We start from the raw sequence: 24,633 nt of genomic DNA, 5'->3' as shown, positions 1-24,633 counted from the left end.
AAGGGGATGTGGGTGCACTAGCGGAGGAAGATTGGAGGGAAGCTCTGGAAGCCCCAAGAGTTGCGGCTATTGCCATACGCCTACGATTCATCCAATTTAAATACCTACATAGAGCCTATTACACTAGGGAGAGACTGTGGCGGGCAGGTTTGATTGAATCCCCCGAATGCTTGAGGTGTGGCCAGGAGGTGGGCAACTTTCTGCACACAGTCTGGGCTTGTGGAGCTTTGGCGGGGTTCTGGACAGGGGTATGGGATTGCCTATCTGAAGTGTTGGGATGGGACCTTCCTCGTACTCCACAATTGGGCCTCCTACATGTCTTGGAACAAGTGGGCGGCAACATCTATGAGAGACATCTGTTGCTTCTAGGCCTTACTGTTGCTAAGAGGGACGTGGCTCGGGCCTGTAAGGATCCCAGGGCCCCCCGGTAGTGGTGTGGAAGAAGGGCCTCGACTTCTGTATGGGGCTGGAGCGTCCTGTTTTTGAGGCCAGGGGCTGCCCTAGGAAACACTATAAAATATGGAAGCGATGGGCAGATTATAGGGGGCTGTGGTTGGAGCCACCAGTGCAACAAGACGATGCTACGGGACTGGTGTGATGGGGCCATGGGTGAGGGAGTGTGTACATTGGATGCTATGTGTGAACTTCTCCTTTTTCAGGAACGCGATGACTTTGTGCAAGGGGTTAGGGTGGGATCCGGGTGGGGGGAGTTGGTGGTGGGGGGGTGTTGTGTGTGGGCGGTGGGGTGAATGTTCTGTTTAAACTATTGTATAGATTGCTTCCCACTAAATGATGCTTTCCTGCTTGCAGTTCCTCCGGAGAATGGAGTGCTGCGCCTTGTGTGCAATCTGTCAATAAAAATTGTTTAAAAAAAACAAACCTGCAAAATCTTCCTCTGACTCTTCCATAATAAAGAGCACGCTCACCATGAAGTCCTTGATGATGACGGCAACGCCTTTGAAACCATCATCGACATCTACACGCCAAAAATCTTTGACGACGGTCACTTCTCCTTTGTCGACAAAGACTGCACCGTTGGTGGCTGTACAGCGACAAGCACCACACCGTCTACAACAACCACCTTGTCGAGGACGAGCACGTCTACAACGTTGAAGATGACAACCGCGTTGTCGATAACCATCGTCTCACCGTCAGCATCATTTTCACCACAGTCGACGTAGAATTCGTCGACGACGCCGATGTTGAAATCGAGAAGGCCTTTAACTCTGCACCTCACACTGGATTTGGCACTGTCAACAACACCGTAGGCAAGACATTTTCTACAGGACCCAACACAAATATCTTGTTTACCCCCTAGTAACTTATTTGACTTACAAGTATCAGATGATGGATCTTTTGGACCAGCTAATAGCCCATCACCGCTCCATGTGAAGTATCACAAGGATGAGGATGATGAGGAGCAGGAATAATCAGCCTATTCTGAGCAAGAATTTAATTATCAGCGTTACAGAGGCTAATTTCTGCTATATATGGGTCCTACTCATGAACCCATGGTCCAGCTTCAAGTGGCCTTAGTACAATACTTGTAAGCAATGTTGCAGGACCAAAATATACATTTTCCTTTTCATGAGAGAGCAACACCACCGCCTCCTCCAGCATCTCCACCTCGTATGCTTCCTCCCATGCCTCGAATGACGCCGGCTTCAAACATTGCCATGCCACCAAGACAGGATGCATCTTCCTCCGATTCTGACGGGGAGGAAGGAGAACCTCGGGGCACCCATCCAGCTGCCAACAAGTAGGGTGAATATCTTATTGCCACACCATTCCTCCCAGCTCCTCAACCAGCAGGTTCACAACTGGAGGATATAGGTAGTTTTCACACCTCATGGAGAGGGCAGCTACGCAATTTTAACTTCCAATGACAGTCAAGCAGTCTATGTTCTTTACGATTTTAAGGAGCGGTCAAGGAAGACAGAGATTATAATCCCTCTGATTCATTATATTTGGGAAAAAGGTATAGAAATAATTAAAACACCAGCTACGGTGACGGCAGTCCTTTCCAGGATTGCCAATGTTTGGTAGGACACCCAATGCCACACTCTGTAATAACCCAAGCCACACAGTGCAGGTCAAAGAACCCTTCAGCGCCTATTACGACACAACCTGATAAAGAAGGCAGGTGCCTTGACAAAATTGGCAAAAGGTTCTCCACTATTTCAGGCACTACGGTGCACACTGTAAACTCTTTAACAATTTTGGAAAGGTATGACCACCAGATGTGGTTGGATATCGCACCATGTCTGGACCTTCCGCTGGATGACCAGAAGTAGGAAGCATGAAAGATAATGCTGGAAGAACAATCTGCTTCCAAAATCATCGATTGCGCTAGCTGAGGTTTTGTCAGCAAGCATGCACAGAGGTTCTTAGATGCCAGCTTAAAGCAACAACTTTCCATCCTGAGGTACAAGCCAAGATTTTAGACATGACTTTTGGTGGCAATGCACTTTTTGAAAAACACATTGATAATGCTTTACAAGCCATCAAGGCAGACACAGATACAGTGAAGTCCTTAGGAACACGTAAGCACAGAAAACAACTTTTAGAAGAGACCGCGGATAAGGTACCTATTCCTTTCATGGCGGATGCCAACGCTACAAATAGTTCCAGCCCTATCAGTCCTATCATCCTGCCTATCAACAACACCAAACATATTGTGCACCACCAACAGCTGAATATTCAAGGCAAAAACCAAGGCAAAAGCAGCCAGTACCACCAAGGGACACTGTCAGAAAATAGTGATATTAATGTGGTACCTGCTGCAACCCACTCTGTTCCTCGATCTCTGTGAGCGCACATCTCCCACCATTACCACAAATTTTTGAGTCTCCCTTTTTGTTTGACTCTTGGTATTGGACCAAGGAACCTAAATGGAATTGGATGTTTCTCCTAATATGCAGCTAAATTATCAGTGTACACCTGTGCTCCTCTGATTTTTTAGTTAGACATCTCCGAAAGTCTAAAATCCTATAGACATTCATACAAATGGGACTCCTGCCCAATCTCTGCCTTGTCAGCTATCTCACTGTCTGTTTAAGGTCAGGCAGTGTGAGGATACTTGTTTCTGCCAGAAAGCCCTAACCTTGTAGTCCATACCCATTGGGATTGATGTACAATCTATAATCACTTCTAACCCAGCACAGTTGCAGTATTAAAGTTAGCTGTAGATCTGGGGAAAAAGAGAATGGATAAAAAAAGGACTGCCACTCTGACTTGTTAGTTCTGCTGGGAATGAATTTCCACTTGACATAGTGGTTATCTAAAATGAATAAGACTGTCAGTGCCCAATAATTACTCTGTGTCAAATTCTTGACGTAAATATATAGGCAACAATATACTTTCAAATGATCTCTATGTTCTAAACGCTCTTCTGAAGTGAAACATTTGATATGCGTGAAATCAAAGATAGGAATTTAATGTCCAGGGTATATAGTAGCCTATCCTTGTATCACTATTAATATAGTAAGTGCTACATTTAGCTGTTGTTACACTTTCAACGTTAGATGCATTTAGTATGAATTTCTGGTTGGGACTTCTGTAGAATGAAACCACAAATTAGTATTTTATTGTTTTGCTGATTAAAGTAAGTATCCTTCTTAAATTATCAATACCTTAAACACAATAAGCACACTGTAAGTATTACAAACGTCATGAGCCTTAAGGATCCTATGCATAAAGTCATGTCACACAGATCCGAATGCACAGAGAAACAATTCCTCAGAAATGCCTTTAAATTATAGTCCTTGTTTTGTTTCTAGCTCTCACCGTATCAAATCAAATAGTCTCCAAATATAAATGTTCAAATTCACTTCCTTTGCACATTTGTGTTCTTAGAATACTTATCTGAAGATAGTGATGCGTTCCAGAATGTAAAAGTGGCTTTGGAAAATACTCTTCTCAAGTTATCATGAGTTTCAGATAGAAAAATCCCAGCTTCAGCAAGTAAACATCTTGATTGCTAACAAAAATGCCATGGACCATGAGGAAACATAAAAGATTGCTGCTGCTATTCCCAAACGACAAGACAGTTCTGAACTAATGAGCAATGTAGTTTGTGCATGGTGCCCTTGCATAGTGCGTACTCCAACGATGCCTTTTAACGCAGATGTTGCCAGACCGTATCTTTCTTGGAACTGTGTTAGTGTTCAATTCAATTAATGACATGTATACAATATCTAATGCAACATTCATCTGGGTCACATGTCTGCTCCTCACCATGACAAGGTCAAATAAGAATACGTACAGACATATAACCAAAATTATGTCCGCTGAATGGAAATCCTTTCGCCTTATATGTTCATAAGTAAAATTCTGGGACGGATCCCTTAATGCACATAATGTGTCAGACATTCCTAAACTTATGTCAGAAATTCCGATATCTGCTAAGATTTAGAATATATGGACTGGCACTTGACCACTTGCCAGCAATGCTCCTTCGCACATATTATCACCCACGATTCAGTCAGAGATGGTACCACCTGCTGTCAGCACACTTCGCAGTTGATGCATTTCACCTGAAGACTGAAGCTGATAAAACCAAGTCTCTGAGGAAGCCTGACTGACTGCTACCGTAGTTGGTGTTTGTTCTCCACGGGGAACCATGTCTTCACGTCTCCGCTGATAAAAACAGCCTTTGCTGTCAACAAGGTATGCAGTGTATCTCTTCTCCCTAAGAAACTCTAGATTGCAAGTTGCACTGCATTCCATGCTCTCATAGTATAGAGCGTAGAAGTAGGAATTAGGGGGTTAGGTTCCAGATAAACATTTTAAATAACATTTTAACAGTGTTGGAAATGTTCATTATATTCTTGTTAGTTGTAACTTGTCTTGTTGCTGTTTTTATAATATTCTGTGTAGTTGCTTTGGATGTGCTAAGAAACAGATTGTTCCTATAGTAATAAATACTTTTAACTTAAGTGTTCATTCTTCTTAGTACAGTGTGTGTGATACTGTGAATAACAAAATAAGGTTGTTGCTGCTTTCATGGTGTCCCTGATCACTCTATGGGATTGTTAGTAACCTAACTTCTGTGCCAGTGACACATTGAATAGTGTTTTGCACGGCTACAATAACTTGTCTTTCACATTCATCACTTGTGCATTGAGCGACAGGAACCATTGCAAGCGAGCAGTGAGTCCTTCCTTCCCACCTCTTACTTCATCCATTTAGTGGAGTGGAAGCATCACATGCCATCTTTAAGAGTGAAAAAAGATTCCAAGACTATATGAGTGCAGAATATTTTGCAACATGCCTATGCGCTGTAGGCTGAAGATTCTTCCATTTACTGTTGTTTCAAAAATGGCTGACAATTACTACCTTCTAGAACTGCAGAAAGATTTGGCTGTCTATGTAAAAGCAAGGGCTTTACTCTTCAGGTAGAAAAGAAAAGTCTGGCACAAGAATTCAGACATATACTTGATCTCAAGAAGTGAAGACGTGGATCAGAAAAAAAAACTTCAAGAAGGTGGTCATTCATCAGATCTTCTGTCAACTCTTACACGTTTCTCGGAATGTGGCAGCGACTTACTTTGTGCATACTTTAAACATTCCAAAACATTGCTGTTTGTAGGGTGTGGATGCTATGAGTACAAAGTCCCTGTATTAATGCTTATATCAACACCGTGAATGTTGTAAAGTCCATGGTAGTGGTAGAAAAACATCTTGGAAATACTATGTTTGAGGCATATGAGCTGCAGAATTCATACTTTTACATAGATCGCCATCTGGTATTGGGCTTGGATGCTTGCACCTTGTTGTTGTCTTGGAAGAAGTCTTTTGTAGTCACGAGATAGGTGACTCCTCCCTTGGACGACAGTGCGCATGGGCATCGACTCCATCCTCAGATTGTTTTTTTCCGCCATAGGATTCGTATGAAACTTCAGCGCTCCGGTTCGATGCCATGTTTTCCAAACCTTTTTGACCTGCAAACCATTCGACGAGCTAACTCAAATACTTGATTCCGGTTGTCTACGCGGGCCGCTGGGCCTATCGACCTCATTCGGGCCTAGGGCTAATGGAAAGGACTCCATTCAAAAAATGGCCCCAGTGTGGAGCTAAATACGCACAGAGCGACCAACACATGGTCTGCAACCTTTGTCTCTTGCCCGAACACGAAGAGAAAGATTGCCAAGCCTGCGCCTCCTTCCGCTCCAAGAAGGCCATCCGTGATCGGTGGGCTCGACGACACGTTATGGCACAACAGGCTGCACCGGTGCCAGAAGACATCTTCGATGAAGGCCCTGACGTTTCCAGAGGCAGAGGATTCGGAGGATTTCGACATCGTATCCGAAGCAGATGACTCCGACTCCGATGACCACTTCACTACAGGTCAACGAGTGAGTACAGCTGCCCCTGCCCCAACCCCACACTAAACAAAGAAGGCTCTGGTCAAGACTTCGCCTGAAGGCCTTAGTCGCGATCGAAAGAAAACTTCAGAAGTCCTGCTCCGAAGACCAAGGAGAAGCCTTCTGGCGGCGCGGGACCAAGCAAGCCGCATGTCGGTACCCCAAAAACACCTTCGGTGCTGAAAGCGGGAACACATCCCGATGTCTCAAAGAAGGCCTCGGTACCAAGCACTTCGGCACTGAAAGAACAAAAGGCCTCGGATCAAAAGACACCTCAAAAACTTTCGGATCCCAAAAAGATTTTGTACTCGATGCCGAAGGACCCAAAAACCCCTTCTAAGGCTCCAGTGCAGAAATCGAAACCGAAAAAATCGGCGTCGAAAGCAGACGCCAACGAGGAAGAACTGTTTCTACCAGATCCCATCAATCCTTAACAGAAAACAGTGCATGTGGACCCTAAAACAGGCCATATTGTCAGTATCCCGAAGAACAAAAGGAAATTGGACACGCCACACATTGGCCATAGGCCCCATGGGATGACTACAATGACCCAGTAGATCCTCCATTCCTTCCTGATCCAGATGCATAACCAACAAGTACCTCTCCCCCAGATGACACCATTGGTTTTTGTCAGTTCATATCATGGCGTTCAAATGTATTCAGATCCCACAGAGGAAGATTTCCTGGTAAACACTTTTGCACAGATGTAAAGGACAGTACAAACATTACCCATGCTGAAAGGTGTCAAACATGCTCCAGATGTCTTCAAAGACCCTGTCAGGACCAGGATTCTCAATCCTCGGATTGATAAAAAATATAAATCCGCCCCTAATGATCCCACCTACATTAAAGGCCAATTCCCCTTAGATCCCCTGGTAGTGACCAATGCTAGGAAGCGTGCCAACTCTCAGACCTCCGGTGATGCTCCACCTTCAGACAAAGAGTCTAAATTACTAGACGCTTCAGACAAACAAGTTGCCTCCCAGGCAGCTAATCACTGGAGGATAGCTAATGCACAAGCATTACTTGCCAGATACGATAGGGCTCACTACGACGAACTTGAGGGCCTAATGCAGCATTTGCCTGACCAATACAATGCCAAAGCCAATGATTTGATTCAGGAGGGCAAATTAATCGCAAACGCATCCATTAAATGTGCCCTCGATGCTGCAGACACTTCATCTAGATCAATCAACACTAGTGTGTTATTACGAAGGCATGCATGGTTGCGCATTTCTGGGTTCAAACAAGAAGTGCAGACTACTATCCTGAATCAGCTGTTCAATCAGGAACAACTTTTTGGCCCAGCTGTAGACACAGCTTTAGAGATAATGAAAAAAGATACTGAGACTGCTAAATCCATGGGAGCATTACAGTCTCCATCTGCAAGAGGGTCCTTTCGTCGCTCCTTTATAGGGGGGCGTCCAAAAATATCAGCACAGACACTGCTTCCTCCTCCTACAAAAGTCCCACACAAACATCCCCAAATAAGGGATATTGCAGAGGTTGGCACTGGGGAAATAACAACAAAGGGGGAGGCCGAGTTAACAACACTCGCACCTCCTCACTAACAAACAATGACTTCCCTCCACTCCCTCCAGACCATTCCACTCCGGTCGGAGGAAGACTCTCCCAGTTCCTACCTGTCTGGAATTCAATCACTACAGACAGGTGGGTAAGACAAATTATCCAGTTTGGTTACTACCTGGAACTTACTGCAACTCCCCCAACATACCGCCCAAACAGTGTCCAATGTCCACGGAACATCTAATGTTTCTGAAACAAGAAGTCCTCCACTACTTCAAAAACACGCAATAGAACCAGTTCTTCTAGAAGATCAAGGGACAGGGGTTTATTCCCTGTATTTTCTAATCCTCAAAAAGGATGGTACTCTCAGGCCAATTCTGGACCTCAGACCTCTCAATTTCTATGTACAGTCAAATCACTTCCACATGATCACTCTCCAACAGGTCCTTCCACTACTGCAACAAGCCGACTTCCTTGCCACATTAGATCTCAAGGACACTTACTTCCATGTTTCCATACACCCTGCTCACAGGAAATATCTAAGGTTCACAGTGGACGGCCAACACTATCAGTTCAAGGTTCTCCCATTCAGAGTAACCACAGCACCCAGGGTCTTCACTAAGTATCTCACAGTAGTAGCCACACATTTGCAAATACATCAGATCCATGTGTTTCCATACCTGGATGACGGGCTTATAAAAGCCAAGTCACACAGTCAGTGTGTTCATCACACTCGCCAAACAACCCAGCTGCTACACCACTTGGGGTTCACAATAAACTATGCCAAGTCACATCTACAGCCCTCCTACTTACATCAGTATCTAGGGGCAATGTTAGACACTTTCAAGGTTCTAGCATACCCCATTCCAGCCAGGATAGCCAGTATGCAAACCCTCATCACAAAATTCCAACCCCAACACTCCCTTCCAGCACGAGTGTTTATGCAGCTTATAGGAATGATGGCCTCTTGCATTTTCATAGTACCTCATGCAAGACTTCAGATGAGCCCCTAACAAGTATGCTTAACACAGCACTGGAATCAGGCTCAAGGTCAACTTACAGATCTGGTGTTGGTGGACAGCTGCACACATCTTTCTCTGCAGTGGTGAAACACATAAAACCTTTCCAGAGGGTGGCCATTCTTAGAGCCAGTTTCACAGATAGTGCTAACAGCGGAAGCACCACTCACCGGCTGGGGAGCCCATCTCCCAAAACCACACAATTCAGGGCAGGTGGACCACTCAACAAAAAGTGCTCCACATCAATCACCTAGAATTACTAGCAATATTTCTAGTGTTAAAGTTGCAGCTGTCTCATCTAGCGCAAAGCATATGGAGATGGGCCATTACGCAAAACATACATTTTCTGGCAGAAAATCTTCCAGCAGTGCATAATCACATTGCGGATCAAACACAGCAGATACACAAATGGGAATTTCAGCCTCAAGTTCTTCAACCATTTTTCTAGATGTGGGGACCACCCATACATAGATCTGTTCGCCACACACGCAAACGCAAAATGCCCAACCTTTGCCGCCTGTTTCCACACCCATTGTCCAAGGGCAATGCGATATGGATGAACTGGTCAGGCAGATTTGTGTACGCTTTTCCGCCACTGCCACTCATTCAGCTAGTAGTACGCAAGCTCAAGCAACAGCCTCTCAAGATCATCCTAGTTGCTCCCACATGGGCACGGCAACCATGGTTCACAACACTCCTCGAACTCTCAGTAGTTCCACACCAAAAACTATATCTCTCCCCAAAGCGACTGATGCAGAACCGGGGAGAGATAAGGCACCCAGATCCAGCACAACTGAAGTCCGAGAGTTTGGTTACCTTAACCTCCCACCGGACTGTATGAACATTATCAAAGAAGCCAGACGCCCTACTACTAGAGCTTGCTATGCAGCAAAATGTAAACGATTCGTCATTTACTGCAATAACAACAAAATTGGCCCACTAAAGGCTTCAATTCAAAACATCATTTGCTATTTGCTGCATCTACAAAGATGTAATCTAGCATACTCATCCATAAGATTACATCTGGCTGCCCTTGCCGCCTACCTACAAAACAGACATTTGTCATTGTTTAGAGTAGTGTAGTGGGGTGGTGGAGACCGATACTGACAAAGACTGGTGGGCAGCTGACAAAGATAACCCCTCTCTTTCATCGCTTCAGGACACCTGGGAAACGGAGTCCGAAGCGTGGTGGAGCCAATTACAAGCACCCTAGGAAAACTGTACCTTCAAGGGCGTAAAAGAGAAAGAGAAAGCACTCCCGCTTATGACGCGCTGCTATGCCGAGCTAACCCATTGGAGGAGCCGTACACGCCCCAGAGTGACGAGGCATCCGGAGGAGTAAACAAAAAGCAGAAAGTAAAGAAGGCGGTGTGTCTCGACACCTGGAGGAAGAGAGGAGAGCGAAGGGAGACTGCGGAGGACGGAGAAGGTTCGAGCGAGGACATTGCGGAGGAGCGGAGAGCGGGAGTAGCTGTGCCTGGTGGCCACCGTTCCCAAGCACCGCCCAGCCACACCCATGGAGGAGTGTGGCTCACACAGGTGCGTGACTGTGTAACAGGTTGGCTGGGGCGGCGTGGCAACGCCGTGTAAATAGTGTAATTACCGACCCATATTTCCAACCCTATCTCTCCCACGACCCCCCCGCCCTACGATCCTCACCACGTTTCCTTCACCTACCCTACACCTACTATAGTACAGAGCACCAAAGTCACCAGTGTCTGCACTTCCCGAGGGTCCCAAGGGGAATCGTAGACCATAGAACAAAGCGCTAAAGCCTTTCTCTCTCTCCCGCATGTGGCGCTGGAACCCGGCCCGAGAGAGAAGCCTGGAAACCCCAGAGGAGGAGAGAAGACAGACCAGTCCTCGTAGATTCCGCGCCCTCGCTGACACCTTGGACCCTGCCATGTTAGCACGTGAAAGACAGACTCAAAGAAAGAAAAAAACGTTTATAAAAATAAAACCACACTTACCTAGCTCTGTTGTCCGAGTCCCTCCTTCTGAACCGCCACAGTACCCTCTATCAAAGCCTTTATGAAAGGCCTTAAAAGGATAATTCCTCCTACACTGCCTCCTTCTTCGGTGTGGAACCTAAATATTGCCCTTACTAGGCTCATGGGTCCCCCGTTTGAGCCTTTACACAAATGTGAACTGCAGTTCCTTACATGTAAAGTAGCTTTCCTTGTTGCAATCACCTCTCTCAGGAGAGTAAGTGAGATCCAGGCTTTAACCATACAGGAACCATTCTTACAAATACATCGAAACAAGGTGGTTCTTACAACAAATCCTAAATTCCTTTCCATCTTAATCAATCTGTAGAGTTGCCAGTGGTTTTCCAAACACCGCATTCTGTAGTAGAAGAGCTCTTCACACACTTGACGTCAAAAGAGCTTTACTTTATTACGTTGACAGGACTAAACCTTTTAGAAAGACAAGCCAACTGTTTGTAGTTTTCTCTCCCCTCATAAAGGAAACCCCATCTCCAAAGCTGGAATAGCCAGGTGGATAGTCAAATGCATTAAAAAATGCTACCAGAAGGCAAAATGCACATTAACCATTCCCCCTATAGCACACTCAACACGCAAACTAGGGGCTTCCATGCCATTCTTAGGGAAAATTCCCCATAAAGACATTTGTAAAGCAGCGACATGGTCTACTGCACACACCTTCACCAAACACTATTGTGTAGATGTGCAGGCGAAGCTACAGGCTTCTGTAGGCCAGGCTGTTCTTAAAACACTTTTCCAAATCACTGCAACAGATACAGGTGACCACCCAAAGGGAGACACTGCTGTACAGTCTATGCAAAAGTATGAATTCTGCAGCTCATATGCCTTGAACGGAAAATGCTACTTACCAGTAAGCATCTGTTCTTGGCATGTAGAGCTGCAGAATATCAGACGCCCACCCGGAACCTGTATCTGTTCCAGTGTTATCTTACATAGATACATTCACATGGACATCTTTTCTGTTTCTTACAAACTCCATCATTTCCCATCTTGACGTAACACAATCTAAGGATGAGTCGATGCCCATGAGCACTATCGTCAAAGGGAGGAGTCACCTATCACATGACTACAAAATACTTCTTCCAAGACAACAAGGTGCAAGCATCCGAGCCCTACATCAGATGGCGATCTATGCAAACGTATGATATTCTTCAGCTCTACATGCCAAGAACAGATGCATACTGGTAAGTAGCATTTTCCTTTTACCCCTCCCTAGATGAATGGCTTGTAGAATCATTGGCTCAACAAAAAGCTGAAGATGATCGTCAAACAACTGCTTCAATTCTTTGACTCCTTCTTCTCAAGATTTGTACTTAAAATGTATTCAGCTCCTGGTACAAATCATTCAGTACCTGCGGTATTTGCTGAATACAGTATAGCCACATTAGAGAACAAGTATATCCATCTGAGGAGAAACGTTCTTCTCTGCAAGAGAAATAGTGTATTTTGCTTACTATTAATTGCGTTACAGCATCAGACTTCTTCGCTTCTGGTCAAGTCATTCATCTTCATAATACTAAAAGTGAAGCATCATGTGACACCCCTTCAATAGTCTTAATTAGTGGAACTAGATGAGTAAAATGCAGCTGACACAGCAATTGGCTTCTCTAATGGAGTGTGCATTACATTCCAGTGGTTTTCCACAGGATATACATCTCTGAATGTTACGCTGGAGGTAGACTTTAGATTATGTAGGATGCCTCTTGAAACTGCGGTGACATAGGACCCGTGCTGAATGTCCCTTTTGATTGTATTCATTGAGACTGTATATGGCTATACAGTTTTATATAGTTTATCTAATTTGTCCAAAAAATCTTTTTGCAGCTCATTGTCTTAATCTCATTTTGGATTGCCTTGTTTCTTCTTTTCTTGCATGTTATGCATTTTATTTCACTAAATGATACTGCGATGTTTGTTGTATGTGAATAAAACATTTAGGAAATGGGTTAAGAGTGGGCCTATGATGTACCAAGACAATATGTGACCAGACAAGAGGAGAGTATCAAAAATATAATTTTTATTATTGTTACAAAATATTTTTTTCATAGATTTGTAAGTCTTTTATCGTTTTAAATAAAGAGAAAAAGGACAAAAAATAACATCAATAATATTTTTGGATGGACATGCTATTTCTATCTTGGCCTATGTTGTAGGTACAAAATGAATGTATGATTGATACTAATGATATTCACACATACTTAATCATTCATACACGGCCTAATGATACAACATAATAAAGCATTTCACACATGATGTTTATAATTATCAACATAAACTTCTATGGTAAATTAGAATCAAGATAATGAATTTAATACATACATTATTTTAAACAATCAAAGAGTGTGGTCATGGCTAACGTAATTCGTATCTCTACGCCCGTTTCCATGGTACGCCTTCATCAGGTAGCCATGTTGGTCTAGTAAAATCTTAATAGATCTAGTATATCATCTAGACGTAGCGCTTGTGTTGATACTGATAGCAGCACTAGTTATAAAGGAATTACCTCTGCGATATCTTTAATAGGAGGATCTTCTAGGTAAACTGATGTGGCTGTTAAACAACCAGTAAGGCATTAAAAGGCAAGTTTCATGGAGCGGTTAAGACACAAGCGATAAGTTCCTATCAAAGATATCGCAGAGGTAATTCCCCCTGTTTTATTGCACTAGGATGTCCCTTTGAAACACAATTTAATTATGAAGAGGAACTGAAAAAGGTTGAGGGCAGGATATAGTGCTCTGTGCTCCAGCAGAATGTTTCATTGATGGGTCCTGGATCCCATAGTTACCCACATTTGTCCCACACATCAGGGATACATGCGGTAGCACTAGTTCAGAGGTCTGGTGTAAAGGAAAATCTACAGGCTAATTCTCTGAAGCACCCTTCAGTGAAGTGTTATTTGAGATGACTTAGGATGCTGCTGTGCTATAAAAAAAAAAAATAACATCAACTGCAAAAAAATAGTAATGAAGTTTGCAAGAGTTTTGCTTCCATTAAAGGTGAAGGGCCAGATGTACGACACGCAAAATAGCACCTTGCGAAATGTGAGTTTTACACGTCTCGCAATTGGCGAGGCGTTATTTTGGATGTACAACAGTGTGTATCACACTGTTTGCAATTCTTAATGGGGTCGCAAATTAAGAGGCTCATGAATATTAATGAACCTCTCGCAATTTGCGACCCCATTAAGAATGGCAGGCCTTCATATTATGGTGGCATGCTGGGCTCAGCAGACCACCATATCTGGGACTGCTTTTAAATAAAGCAGTTTTTTTTAATGCATTGGATGCATTTAAAAAACAAATGAAACATTTTAGTTTCATTTTTTAAGGGTAAATAGTGGTCCCTGGGACCACTGCCTGCCCTTAAAAAAATATTTTCCCCTGCATTTGCAAAGGGGAAGGGGTCACCTGGATAACCCTTCCCTTCCTCGAATGCATTACCATCCTCTTGAAGAGGGTTGTAATTTGCACGTGTTTTTCGACCGCAATTGAAGGAATAAAAAATATTCATACATGGGCTTGCGCTCGCTATTAGGAAGGGAACGCCCCTTCCTAATAGCGAGTCGCAAACCCTATTTAGCGAGTCGCAAATAAATTGCGACTTGCTGACTTGCTAAATAGGCTTTGTACATGGCCCATGCTGTTTTTGCATGCGCAAACGGGTTTGCAAACCTGTTTGCGCATGCACAAACGGTCGTACATCTGGCCTGAAGTCTTTCCTTTCTTAACAAAGTTGCTGCCCATCCGTTTCCATTCAATTTTATTTCTGTCATGTTTCCTTTTTAATGAGCATTGAAAAAGCCAATTTGGTTTCACCATGTGATACAGGGCGCTAACCTATTTGCTCTCCTAATTTTTTTTCTCCCTCAGATGACCACTGTGCATGCACAATAATGGTTCCCTAATTTGGGACACTTTTCCAAAGCTTTATGGAAAAGCCATCTGGAAATACTTTTCCATAGAGCTTAAGAAACAGCTTTGAGCAGCAGCCAATGGGCATGCGCATGTACACCAGTCATCTTGCAATGTTTCATTTAAAACTTTTTATAATCATTTCAAGGTAACCACAGCATGTGTACTTGTGTGCACACTAAGCAGCCTAGTTTGAATGATTAAAAAACCATTAAAAGATATGGCCTTTGGGGAAACAAAGTGTGTTGGGGACAAGTGGACACATTTTCAAATAGTATAGCTACAATGTTAGCAGTGGAAGAATACAACTGATCCACTCAAAAACAGTGAGGCTGAATTGCTTCTTGAGCAGAACAAGTGCAAGAATAGGATGGAAAGCATCTGAATCTAATGCATTGAAATGAGATAGACAAGTTATCAAGTAAGAAGCAAGGAGGAAACTCAAAGGCTCCTCGAAGTCTAACTTTTCCTTATAATGATTTTGTTCTCCTGCTTGCTTGAGAATCTAATTTACTGTACATTACTCGTCAAAGTTCTTAATCCTTGTTTCTTACATTTATTGTAAAGAGAATTATTTTAGGCTCTTGACACAGTTGGAGAATTTCGAGCTATCAATCTCTAACCATAAATATTTTTTATGATGTCTTCCTCCAGGATACCTTCGATTCAGAAGTGAATGCCGTCAAATTCAGTCCTAATTCAAAGCTGCTGGCCACAGGAGGCGCTAGCCGAAAAATCGATCTCTGGGATATCGTAGGAGGTACAAGCTTTAGAGGCTTTGTTTTTTAGAGGCTCTACAAGCTTTAGAGGCTTTGTGAATACCGAAAGTTAAGACTTTCGGTATTCACAGAAGGCGTTTAGGAGTCCTAAAGTTAGGAGTCCTAACTTCTGTGAATACCAAAATGACTAAGTGCCTTCTGTGAATACCAAAATGGTAGTAAGTTTAGGATTTTGTCTTAAGTTAGTTCTGTGAATCGGGCCCTAAATGTGGTACACAACTTAATGAACTGAGTAACATCTAACACAAATCCCAGTATGCTGTGTGCTAATGTAACATATATGGTGTTGGGAAGGAAATGTCCCCTGCATGGGTACAGTCGTGTCCCCTCTCCTGAGTGCCCAACTGCGAGTATTTGGTTCCCTAGTTTTTGTTATTTTTGGCCTCAACCTAATTTATCATGTGCGTGAAGTATAGACCTGTCCCTTGATGTGTGTCCGGTCATCGACTTCGAGGGGCACGCAAAGCGTACTTTCCATAGTGACAGAGCACTACGGGTTAAGGCCCGTAGTGTGGTCATGGTAGCATACCGTGGTTTTTTTTTTTATTCCAGTGTAAGCAGACTTTCCTTCCCTTGGTCACTGAAGTGATAGCATAAGGGCCCCCTCATATAACGTCCCACTGTTACAGATCTGGTGCTTGCTTGACAGCTAGATTCTGAAAGGTGAGGGGATATCACATTGTATCTGACCGGAAAGAAGAGCTGTGCCTTGTCCTGGAGTATCTGGAAGATTCTGCCTGAAAGAAGGAAGGAGTGAGCCAGCCTAGTAGAAGGAGCGAACTACTTGTGTGGCCAAGAGCAGCTGACCCTCGTGCTGTGGATCAGTCTGCCAGAGGCGTGTGGCAGCATAACTGCTGTGGTATGAGCTTTAAGATGGTCACTCACACTGGGGATTTAGGGCACTGCTGTAGTGTGCCTGAGTAGATTGCCCCTTCAACCCTACTGAAGCATCTGTGGCACTTGCCCCAACTGTGCCTGAGAAGTTTATGCCACTTAAGAGACGTGCGTAAACTTGTGGTACTTTCGACACGTCTGCCCGAATGAACTTGCATCATGGCTAGCCCAGTGACACTTGCCTAATGCGTGCCTGTGCGCTCCTATGCAGGCTATGGCACTAGAACAGAAGCTGCTCAAGGAACTTGTGCCTGTGTGACTGTGGCTGCTGCGCTTATGCCATGACTGGAAGCGGGCTCTCAAATGAAGACCGCCACACGCCTGCCTCTAGACACTGCTGCATGGCCTGGGTGTCCTCCGGAGGAGTGGAAGAGACACTGACGCACCTACACCCACTGCGTCTCCACCTTGGGAGGACCAGGACTGGAAAGTGGGAGGCTTGAGACAGGCCTAAGGCAGACCACAACTGTGTTTGAGACAAACACCGAGAGGCTGAATGCCTGCTAGTGCCTGCTAGACCAAGGGGGGTGTACTGCACTGGTGCTGAAATTTAGAGTAAGGGCTGTGGAAGAGGGCAGAGATGGCTTCCTTGTAGTAAGTAGTAAAGCAGTAGCAGTAGTAAAACACAGAAATGCTTGAGCACCTGATAAATGTGGTGTTGTGTGTAGTATTGAGTTTTACTGTGTATCTAAATACTTCTCTTACAAAGATAAACACTGTGCTGGACAACCACATTTGTACAATGTTGAGTATCTGTTGAGTGCTATACCTGTTATACCCCCACTCCAATCTCCCCGAGAAGCCTGTAACTGCTCACCATCACTACCTTTGAGGGCCAAGTTCTGAAGGGGTTGTAGTGCTAAAGGTGTTGTACTTGACCAAGTTTGCCGAATCGTAGTAGGGTGGTCACCCGGGTATCTGAGATTATTGACCCCTTGCTACACGACTGTGACCCAGTAGTTCCCGCTACAGCCATTTCCCCCCAAACGGAGTCTGACATATTGAATATCTAGATCTCATAATTATTTTTCTCCCATTCCTTTTTTGCTGCTACCTAGAAAGATGTTTGTAAGCCAGATCCGCAAACTAATGTATGATATAAGAAACTGATATATACCACATTGAAAGAGTTGTTAAAGAATTGTTCTACTGCTTTTCTTTACTTTCACCAGATTTGTTTTCCAGAATATTCTGTTCTGTCGCTAATTCATGTTTAGCAACATGTAGTTCTTTTTATTTAATGGAAAGAAATAATAATCTCTTTAAAGACCCTTGAAAGAGATTTCTTCAGATTAGATGTAATCGTCAACATTAGCAATATTTACCGCTCCTTACCAAAGTTGTCTTTCTTGATGCTTGTCTGCAGCTCCACCCCCTCCCAAATATGGGTTTTAAAGCAAACCTCATTTTGGCTAAATATAAATCACTAGGGGCTAGATGTAGGTAAATAGGTTTTACCGATTCTAAAATACCCAACTTTACCGATTCGGTATTTTAGAATCGGTAAATCCTATGTAGGTAATTAATCGGTAAAAAATACCGAATCGTTAAGATTCGGTATTTACCGAATCGGTAATTACCGATTCGGTATTTGCCATTCTTTCCTATGGGCCTGGAGGCCCATAGGAATGAATGTCAATTACCGAATCGGTAAATACTGAAAAATTCAAGGGTGGCAGGGTGTCACTTTGACACCCTGTTGCACCCCTGATTAGTGCTGGTGTGCACATGTGGCATACATACATGCCCTAAGGGCATGTATGTCTGTCACATGGCACAGGTGTAAATGCACATTTAGACATTTACATAGGAATTCGTTATTTAGTACCAACTAATAGTTGGTGGTAAATAACGAATTCTTAAAGCCCAGAAGCACTGTTTACAGTGCTTCTTAAATCTCATTTACCGATTCGGTAAATGATGATTCGGTAAATACCGATTCGTTATTTACCGAATCTGTAAAATAGCCTCCTAGATAGGAAAAGGCTTTTACCGGTCGGTAACGGCCGATTTCGGCCGTTACCGATCGGTAAAAGCCTACCTACATCTGGCCCCAGATGAGGTTGCAAAGAGTTGATTGAATCCTGTGCTCTGTGTTTTTGCTTTCCAAGCTTTATCTGCTCTGTCAGTCAAAATCTTAATTTTACGATTTCTCCCAAATCCACATTGCAATTAATTTTAATAGAACATCGAAATGTTAGGTTCAACATTGAAGACAAGGAAGTAACTCGGGATTAAGACCAATAATGGCGGGCACAGACCTTCTCCTGCAACATTCCAATGTTTTGTCTTTCTGTTTGTTCTGTTTTTTTTTAGAACATTCTACCCAGAGTGGTGCAGTGTTCTAATAGCATTATAGCCTTTCTTCCTCGGGCTACACCGGTTGTTTAAAAACCCTCTCCATCGTTATAGGCCAGGGGTTGCCTATTTTTTATGTAATAAGAGCTACTTATGATCAATGACCATCATGGTGAGCTACTAATGGCATTAGTGTTGTAATGGTGATGACAGACAAGATCACATTAGTAGCCACACCATTCAAGATAAATATCCATGATCACCTCACAGTGCATCAGACAGGGTAGCCCGCAGTAATGTCAAAAAGGCTTTGTCAGTTTGCAATTCCTCTAAGTAGCTAATAGATAATAGCTCATGGCGGGGCTCTGTGCAGCGCTGTAAGGAGGAACTCTGGTTTGTGGGACCCGACAGAGCCCAGGGGACTCAATTTCCAATCCTGACGCTCTACAGAAGGCGCAATTGCTGAGTGGAGGTCAAAAGAGGCGGGGCCCATCATCACGCTCTGTAGCGCATTCGGCAATCCCGCAGTGTGGTACTCTGTACACGCTGTAAGGAGGTACTCGGGCTTCTGGGATCCCACTGATGCCAGGGGACTCCATTTCCCATCCTGTCCCATGCCAGGAGGCGTTCTTGCTGCGGGGTGGCCAACAGAGGTGGGCTTGTCTGCTCTCTAAAGCGCACCCAGCAATCCTGCAGCTCGTGACTGTGCAGCACTGTAAGGAGGTGGCACGCTTGCAGAGTGGAGGCCAAAGCAGGAAGAGCCTATCATCACGCTGTGAAGTGCACCCCGCAATACCACAGCGTAGGACACTGTGCAGCACTGTAAGGAGGTACTTGGGCTTCTGGGACCCCACTGAGCCCAGGGTGCTCAATTTCCCATCCTGACTCGCCAGGAGGCGCGCAATTTCCCACCCTGACTCGCCAAGAGGTGCGCTTGCTGAGCGGAGGCCAGAGCAGGAAGGGCCTATCATCACTCTGTAAAGTGCACCCCACAATACCACAGCATGGGACACTGTGCAGCACTGTGAGGAGATTCTTGGGCTTCTGGGACCCCACAGAGTCCAGGGGACTCCATTTCCCATCCTGTTACGCACCAGGAGGCGCGCTTGCTGAGTGGAGGCCAAAGGAGGCAGGGCCTATGTAACGACAGGGTAATTTTATTCTATTTTTAGACTGGTGGTGACTATAATCCACTACCATCTCAGTCCTAGTTGCATTTGTGTTCATTTGTAGGGCTTACCTATGGGCTTTGACAGGGTTTAGTGCCTTTTATCGTTTCTGTGGGCCTATAGACCCGAAAGCAAGAGAGAAGCCATTTTGTGCTTCTGCCTCGACTGTCCAAGGCGCTTGCAGGGTAAAGGTAATGTTTAGAGCTTAGCCTGTTTTCTGCTAGTAAGAAACCAGTCAAGACTGGCCCTTATCAGAGGAATGTATTTGTCTCCCCGGTTCTAGACGCAATACGCAGGTGGCCACTGTGGAAGGCGAAGAGAGCTGGGGACTGGTACAGGAATTTGGTGGGAGTCTGCCTAATACCGGAATTTTTCCATAGAGAAAGAGAGCTATATATTATCAAAGAGCGAGCAGTGAGATGGGAGAAAGTAACGTGTGGAGTAGACAGAAGAAGTTTGTCCGAAGGCTGGTGCCGAGAGACTGATACCATCAGCTAATTGAAATCCTGAGACGAGGAAGGAAGGTGATCAAGGGTCCCGTAGTGATATCATACGGGAGTGGCAGAGACTGAGTCCAGAAGAGGGTTCGAGTATTTCGGAACCATGGCAGCGTAGACGAGGCGTAGCGGTGCAGACCTGTATTCGTGAGCCATAGAGGGAGAGCAGAGTCCCGAGCATATTGAAGACAAAAGCAAGAAAGAGAGAGGGATCAGCTCCGCTGCTGAGATGGAAAGACACACGTCCAAGGTGAGGCGTTCTGAGTTAGTGTAGAATACATCTAATCATTTATTTTGCCCCATTCTTAGGTTATAGGTAGCAACTAAGCTAAATCATATTTGTTTGGCTCATTCTGTCATGTTTAATTTTAGAATAAAGACTTAATGATAAATATCTTTGAATGTTGTTTTTATGAATGAAATTAACCTTTCCTTTTAACCAGGTACTGACATACAGAAGGATGGGATATGCCCTTCTGAAAAGGTAACTGAGATGGGGGAGAGTGTGAATTTCATTTAGGAAATAACTTATAAAGATGAACCCCCATTAGTGTAGATCGTCGGGAGACGTTAAAGATATCGTCGGGTGACGTTAAAGAATCGTCGGGTGACGTTAAAGATAAAAGTCGGGAGACTATAAACAATCGTCAGGTGACGTTAAAGATATCGTCGGGTGACGTTAAAGATATCGTCGGGTGACGTTAAAGATATCGTCGGGAGACGTTAAAGATATCGTCGGGTGACGGTAAAGAGATCGTCGGGAGACGTTAAAGATATCGTCGGGAGACGTTAAAGATAAAAGTCGGGAGACTATAAAGATTATAAGATGAGGTAATTATAGGATAAGATATGGAATCCATTAGATGTTAGTGGTATCTTTGAGTGTACGGGCTTGTAAATAGCTTCTTTTCACCTTCTCAGGTGAGTCTTCTAGATATCTCGTAAATAGCGGCCTGAGAAGAGTGTGGTTACGTGACGACTGGGTTAGCTACGGTTGGTAGTCTGCTTGGTCTGAGAACACAGTCGTTACAGCCTATCATCGCGTTCTAAAGCACATCCGATCAATCTTGCAGCGTGGGCTGCGCCCATGCCAAGGGCGGGCCCATATGCGCCAATCCTCAGCCGTTTGAGGCTGGGCAACCATGCGAAAATCTGTGCTAGGGACCCTTTCACTGTTAAGCGGTTTGAAATGGGGATCTTGTGTTTGCTGCAATATCCCTGCTACCATAATATGGGAAAGAGAAAAGCTGCAGAGTCCCTACTGGGAAAAGACCCAAAAGTTTTAAGACCCCTACTCTGGTTGTACCTATCCGAATTCAGAGGGGCTTGACAATTGGAGATATTGACAACCTGATAGAGGAAAGTTGAATCTCTCTTGGGCGGTTCAAGGCCAGGTTATAGTCTCTATAGTACACGCAAAAGTACGTGGGAAAATCGTCCCTATTGTTGCAAACAAATCCAAACATGCATCTGTGAGACTTGCTGGAACACCTGTTGATATTGACCCCTCTGTCTTCAGCACTATTCAAAAGGCCCATGAGGAGGACTGTGTGCCCTGCAAACTGGGTACATCATTATCTGGCACTATACTGGAACCCACTATTGTTTGTAAAAATAGATATGAGATCCTTTCGTATCTCATTATTGCTAGCACTTTGAGGCCTCCAGTGAAACAAATAGTAGTAGAGGCAAAGGGGGAAGGGTGTATTATGCAATTGTATGCGCAAGGGAGGTGGGGGGGGGAGAGCAAATGCTCACTTTGGTTAAGAATTTACAAACGGAGGTTAGCAACTTGAAGGCCAAGTATTGGCCCTAGATTATTAAGGCAACTGAAACCCGCAAACTCATTGAAAGCGTTCCAAGTGGCATTGCTTGAAATTCTCTATATAACTTTACTTACACCTCACACAAAATAAAGGGTAAAGTGCTCAACCTAATGAGCTATGTAGTGGAGTGGGTAAGAACTATATGCAATTCCTCTCTGCTAGTTATGCTCATGCTCGTCTAGCTGTGACAAGTAGATTACATATGGTTGACCACCCTGCCGATAGGGCTCGGATTTACCAGCGTAGGCTATCATAACATATTTGGGAGACCCCGATCAAAATTGATTTGCATTAGGGAGTCTAGGGATTCAACTGGTAGTTTCTCTAATGTGTTTTTGACTTAACGTCCCAAGATTAAGATCCGGGGCAAAAGAGGATGAGGAATCCCTTATAAATAAATGCACCCATTTGATAAGGTGTGTCCACAAATGCTTTTCACTAATTCATACTGATATAGTTAACGCCACAAGATCTTCAATCCAATATTAGCAACCTTGGACTTAATTGAACTCTGGGTAAGGCATAGGTACCTTCTGGAAGGCCTTGTTAGTTTCGTTCTACGTAAACATTTCCCCTTGGGTTTGACGATTAAGTACAAACTTAGCCCCCCTCTTCCACGGCTGGAAGCAACCTACATTCCTCTAGTAGAAGGGAAGATCTAGAGACATCTGCAATTTATTGACTTAGCTCAAGTCCCACAGCAAGTACTTGTGAGGGACATAACCACGTAAGAAATAGGTCAATAGAGATTCATACAGAAGAGGGCTCTCCCAAGTTACCCGCTTTGGAATGCCGCAACACTCCTATAGATAGTAATATTCTGTTTTGGAATGCCGCAGGCCTAAAAAACAAATTAGGTGACCCCGACTGGGGCAAGAGGATCAATCATTTTGATATTTGTTTATTACAGGTGACATTGCGTGGAGCCAATATTTATGGCGCGGTGCTCAACTTTTTACACTCCTGCACAACACAGTGGCAGTGGTCACCTGTTGGTGGCCTAATCATACAGGTTTGTCTTTCTGTAAATGTAGTTGTGATATCGCTTGATGAATCCTTTTTAGAAATACAGGTTATATGCGTGACCAGCAAGGGTGGTCGTCCATTGCATACATACAATGTCTATAATAGAGGAACAACAAGACCGGAGGAGTCCAACACTCAAGCACTTCTCGTCACTTAGAGAAAACTTCAACCCCAAAGACCCTGTGGTTGTCGAAGGTGATTTTAACTCTACTTTTGAGCCCCTATCTGTCCTTAGTGAAGCCATATAGAAAACTAAGGATGAGGAGTGGGGTATCCAGTCGCTGAATATTCCACCTATTAAAAGATGCACAGTGGTAGCGCTCCAACTCCTCTCACTCACATTTTCTTGTGGTTTGCGAGCCCATAATGGCTGTACTAAATCGGATTTCTCCACCCAATATACCTACAATAGGCTTAGTTAATGCCATGCATTGCACAATGGCTGATACTACAGTACAACGTAAGCATCCACTGCCAATCCTTTCTAAGAATATTGGGCCATTAAATAATAGGTGCATCCTGAAGTGGACTCGAGTCAATACTCAGCCCAAGATTTTAGATAGCCCAAACAAGGCTATCTCTGATGGCATAGGTCATATTGATAACCTGGATAACCTGGATAAAAATGCCCTGAGAAATCGGGACAGCCAGGATATTCAAGTCCCTTTTTGCCATTGTTAGACCTTCGTCAGTCCAATGACTTTAAGAATCGCGCTCCTTAAAAAGTTAGTGAAACATGGTTCAATACGGATTGTAGAATAGCTAAGAGGGATTTGCTGTTTGACTTGATAAAGTCCAGGAGGGCTCAGTCCAATGATATACAGCAGAAGGTGCAGAGATCATGGAATTTCCGTCTTTGGGACCTTATGTCCAAGGCATTTAAGTCCAATGATCTCAAATCTTTTTGGTAACTAGTGGCCAATGGGAGACAGACTGATCAAGGTTCACAATTACATACAACCCCAGACATGGTGGGGGCACATTTAAGCACTTTATGACATAAGTGCAGCAATCCACTTGAGCCCTGCTCGAGAAAGTTCGAAGAGTTCTGGCCCAGATTCTACTCTTACAATAGATACAGAAACAACTAGAAAAGCAATCAAGTGTCTTGTCCCAGGAAAAGCCACATGACCAGTTGGGGTTCCTGCGCGATTGCTTCATTGCATACACTGATAACGGGGCGAAATATCTTAACCATCTTTCTACCATAGACACCGAAGCATACCAATGAAACGTTACTATAATCCTCAATAAGTACTGTGGTACAGAAATGCACATTCAAACAATATAGTTGCAAAGACAATGTCCCAACGAAT

The 24,633-nt window shown here is 44.1% G+C and overlaps 1 protein-coding gene across 2 annotated transcripts in view; it reads left to right on the top strand.

The window, feature by feature from the left end:
- Positions 1-24,633, top strand: part of ATG16L2 (autophagy related 16 like 2) — a 586,089-nt gene that overhangs the window by 332,726 nt on the left and 228,730 nt on the right. For both annotated transcript variants that reach the window (XM_078658598.1, XM_078658597.1), the window contains exon 10: positions 15,483-15,588. In XM_078658598.1, the coding sequence (XP_078514724.1) occupies positions 15,483-15,588 (106 nt within the window). The remainder of the gene's footprint in view (positions 1-15,482; positions 15,589-24,633) is intronic.

Source organism: Lissotriton helveticus, chromosome 8 (genome assembly GCF_964261635.1).
Source record: "Lissotriton helveticus chromosome 8, aLisHel1.1, whole genome shotgun sequence".
NCBI lineage: Eukaryota > Metazoa > Chordata > Amphibia > Caudata > Salamandridae > Lissotriton > Lissotriton helveticus.
The sequence above is the reverse complement of the archived record's forward strand: the minus strand, read 5'-3'. Positions and strand labels throughout refer to the sequence as shown.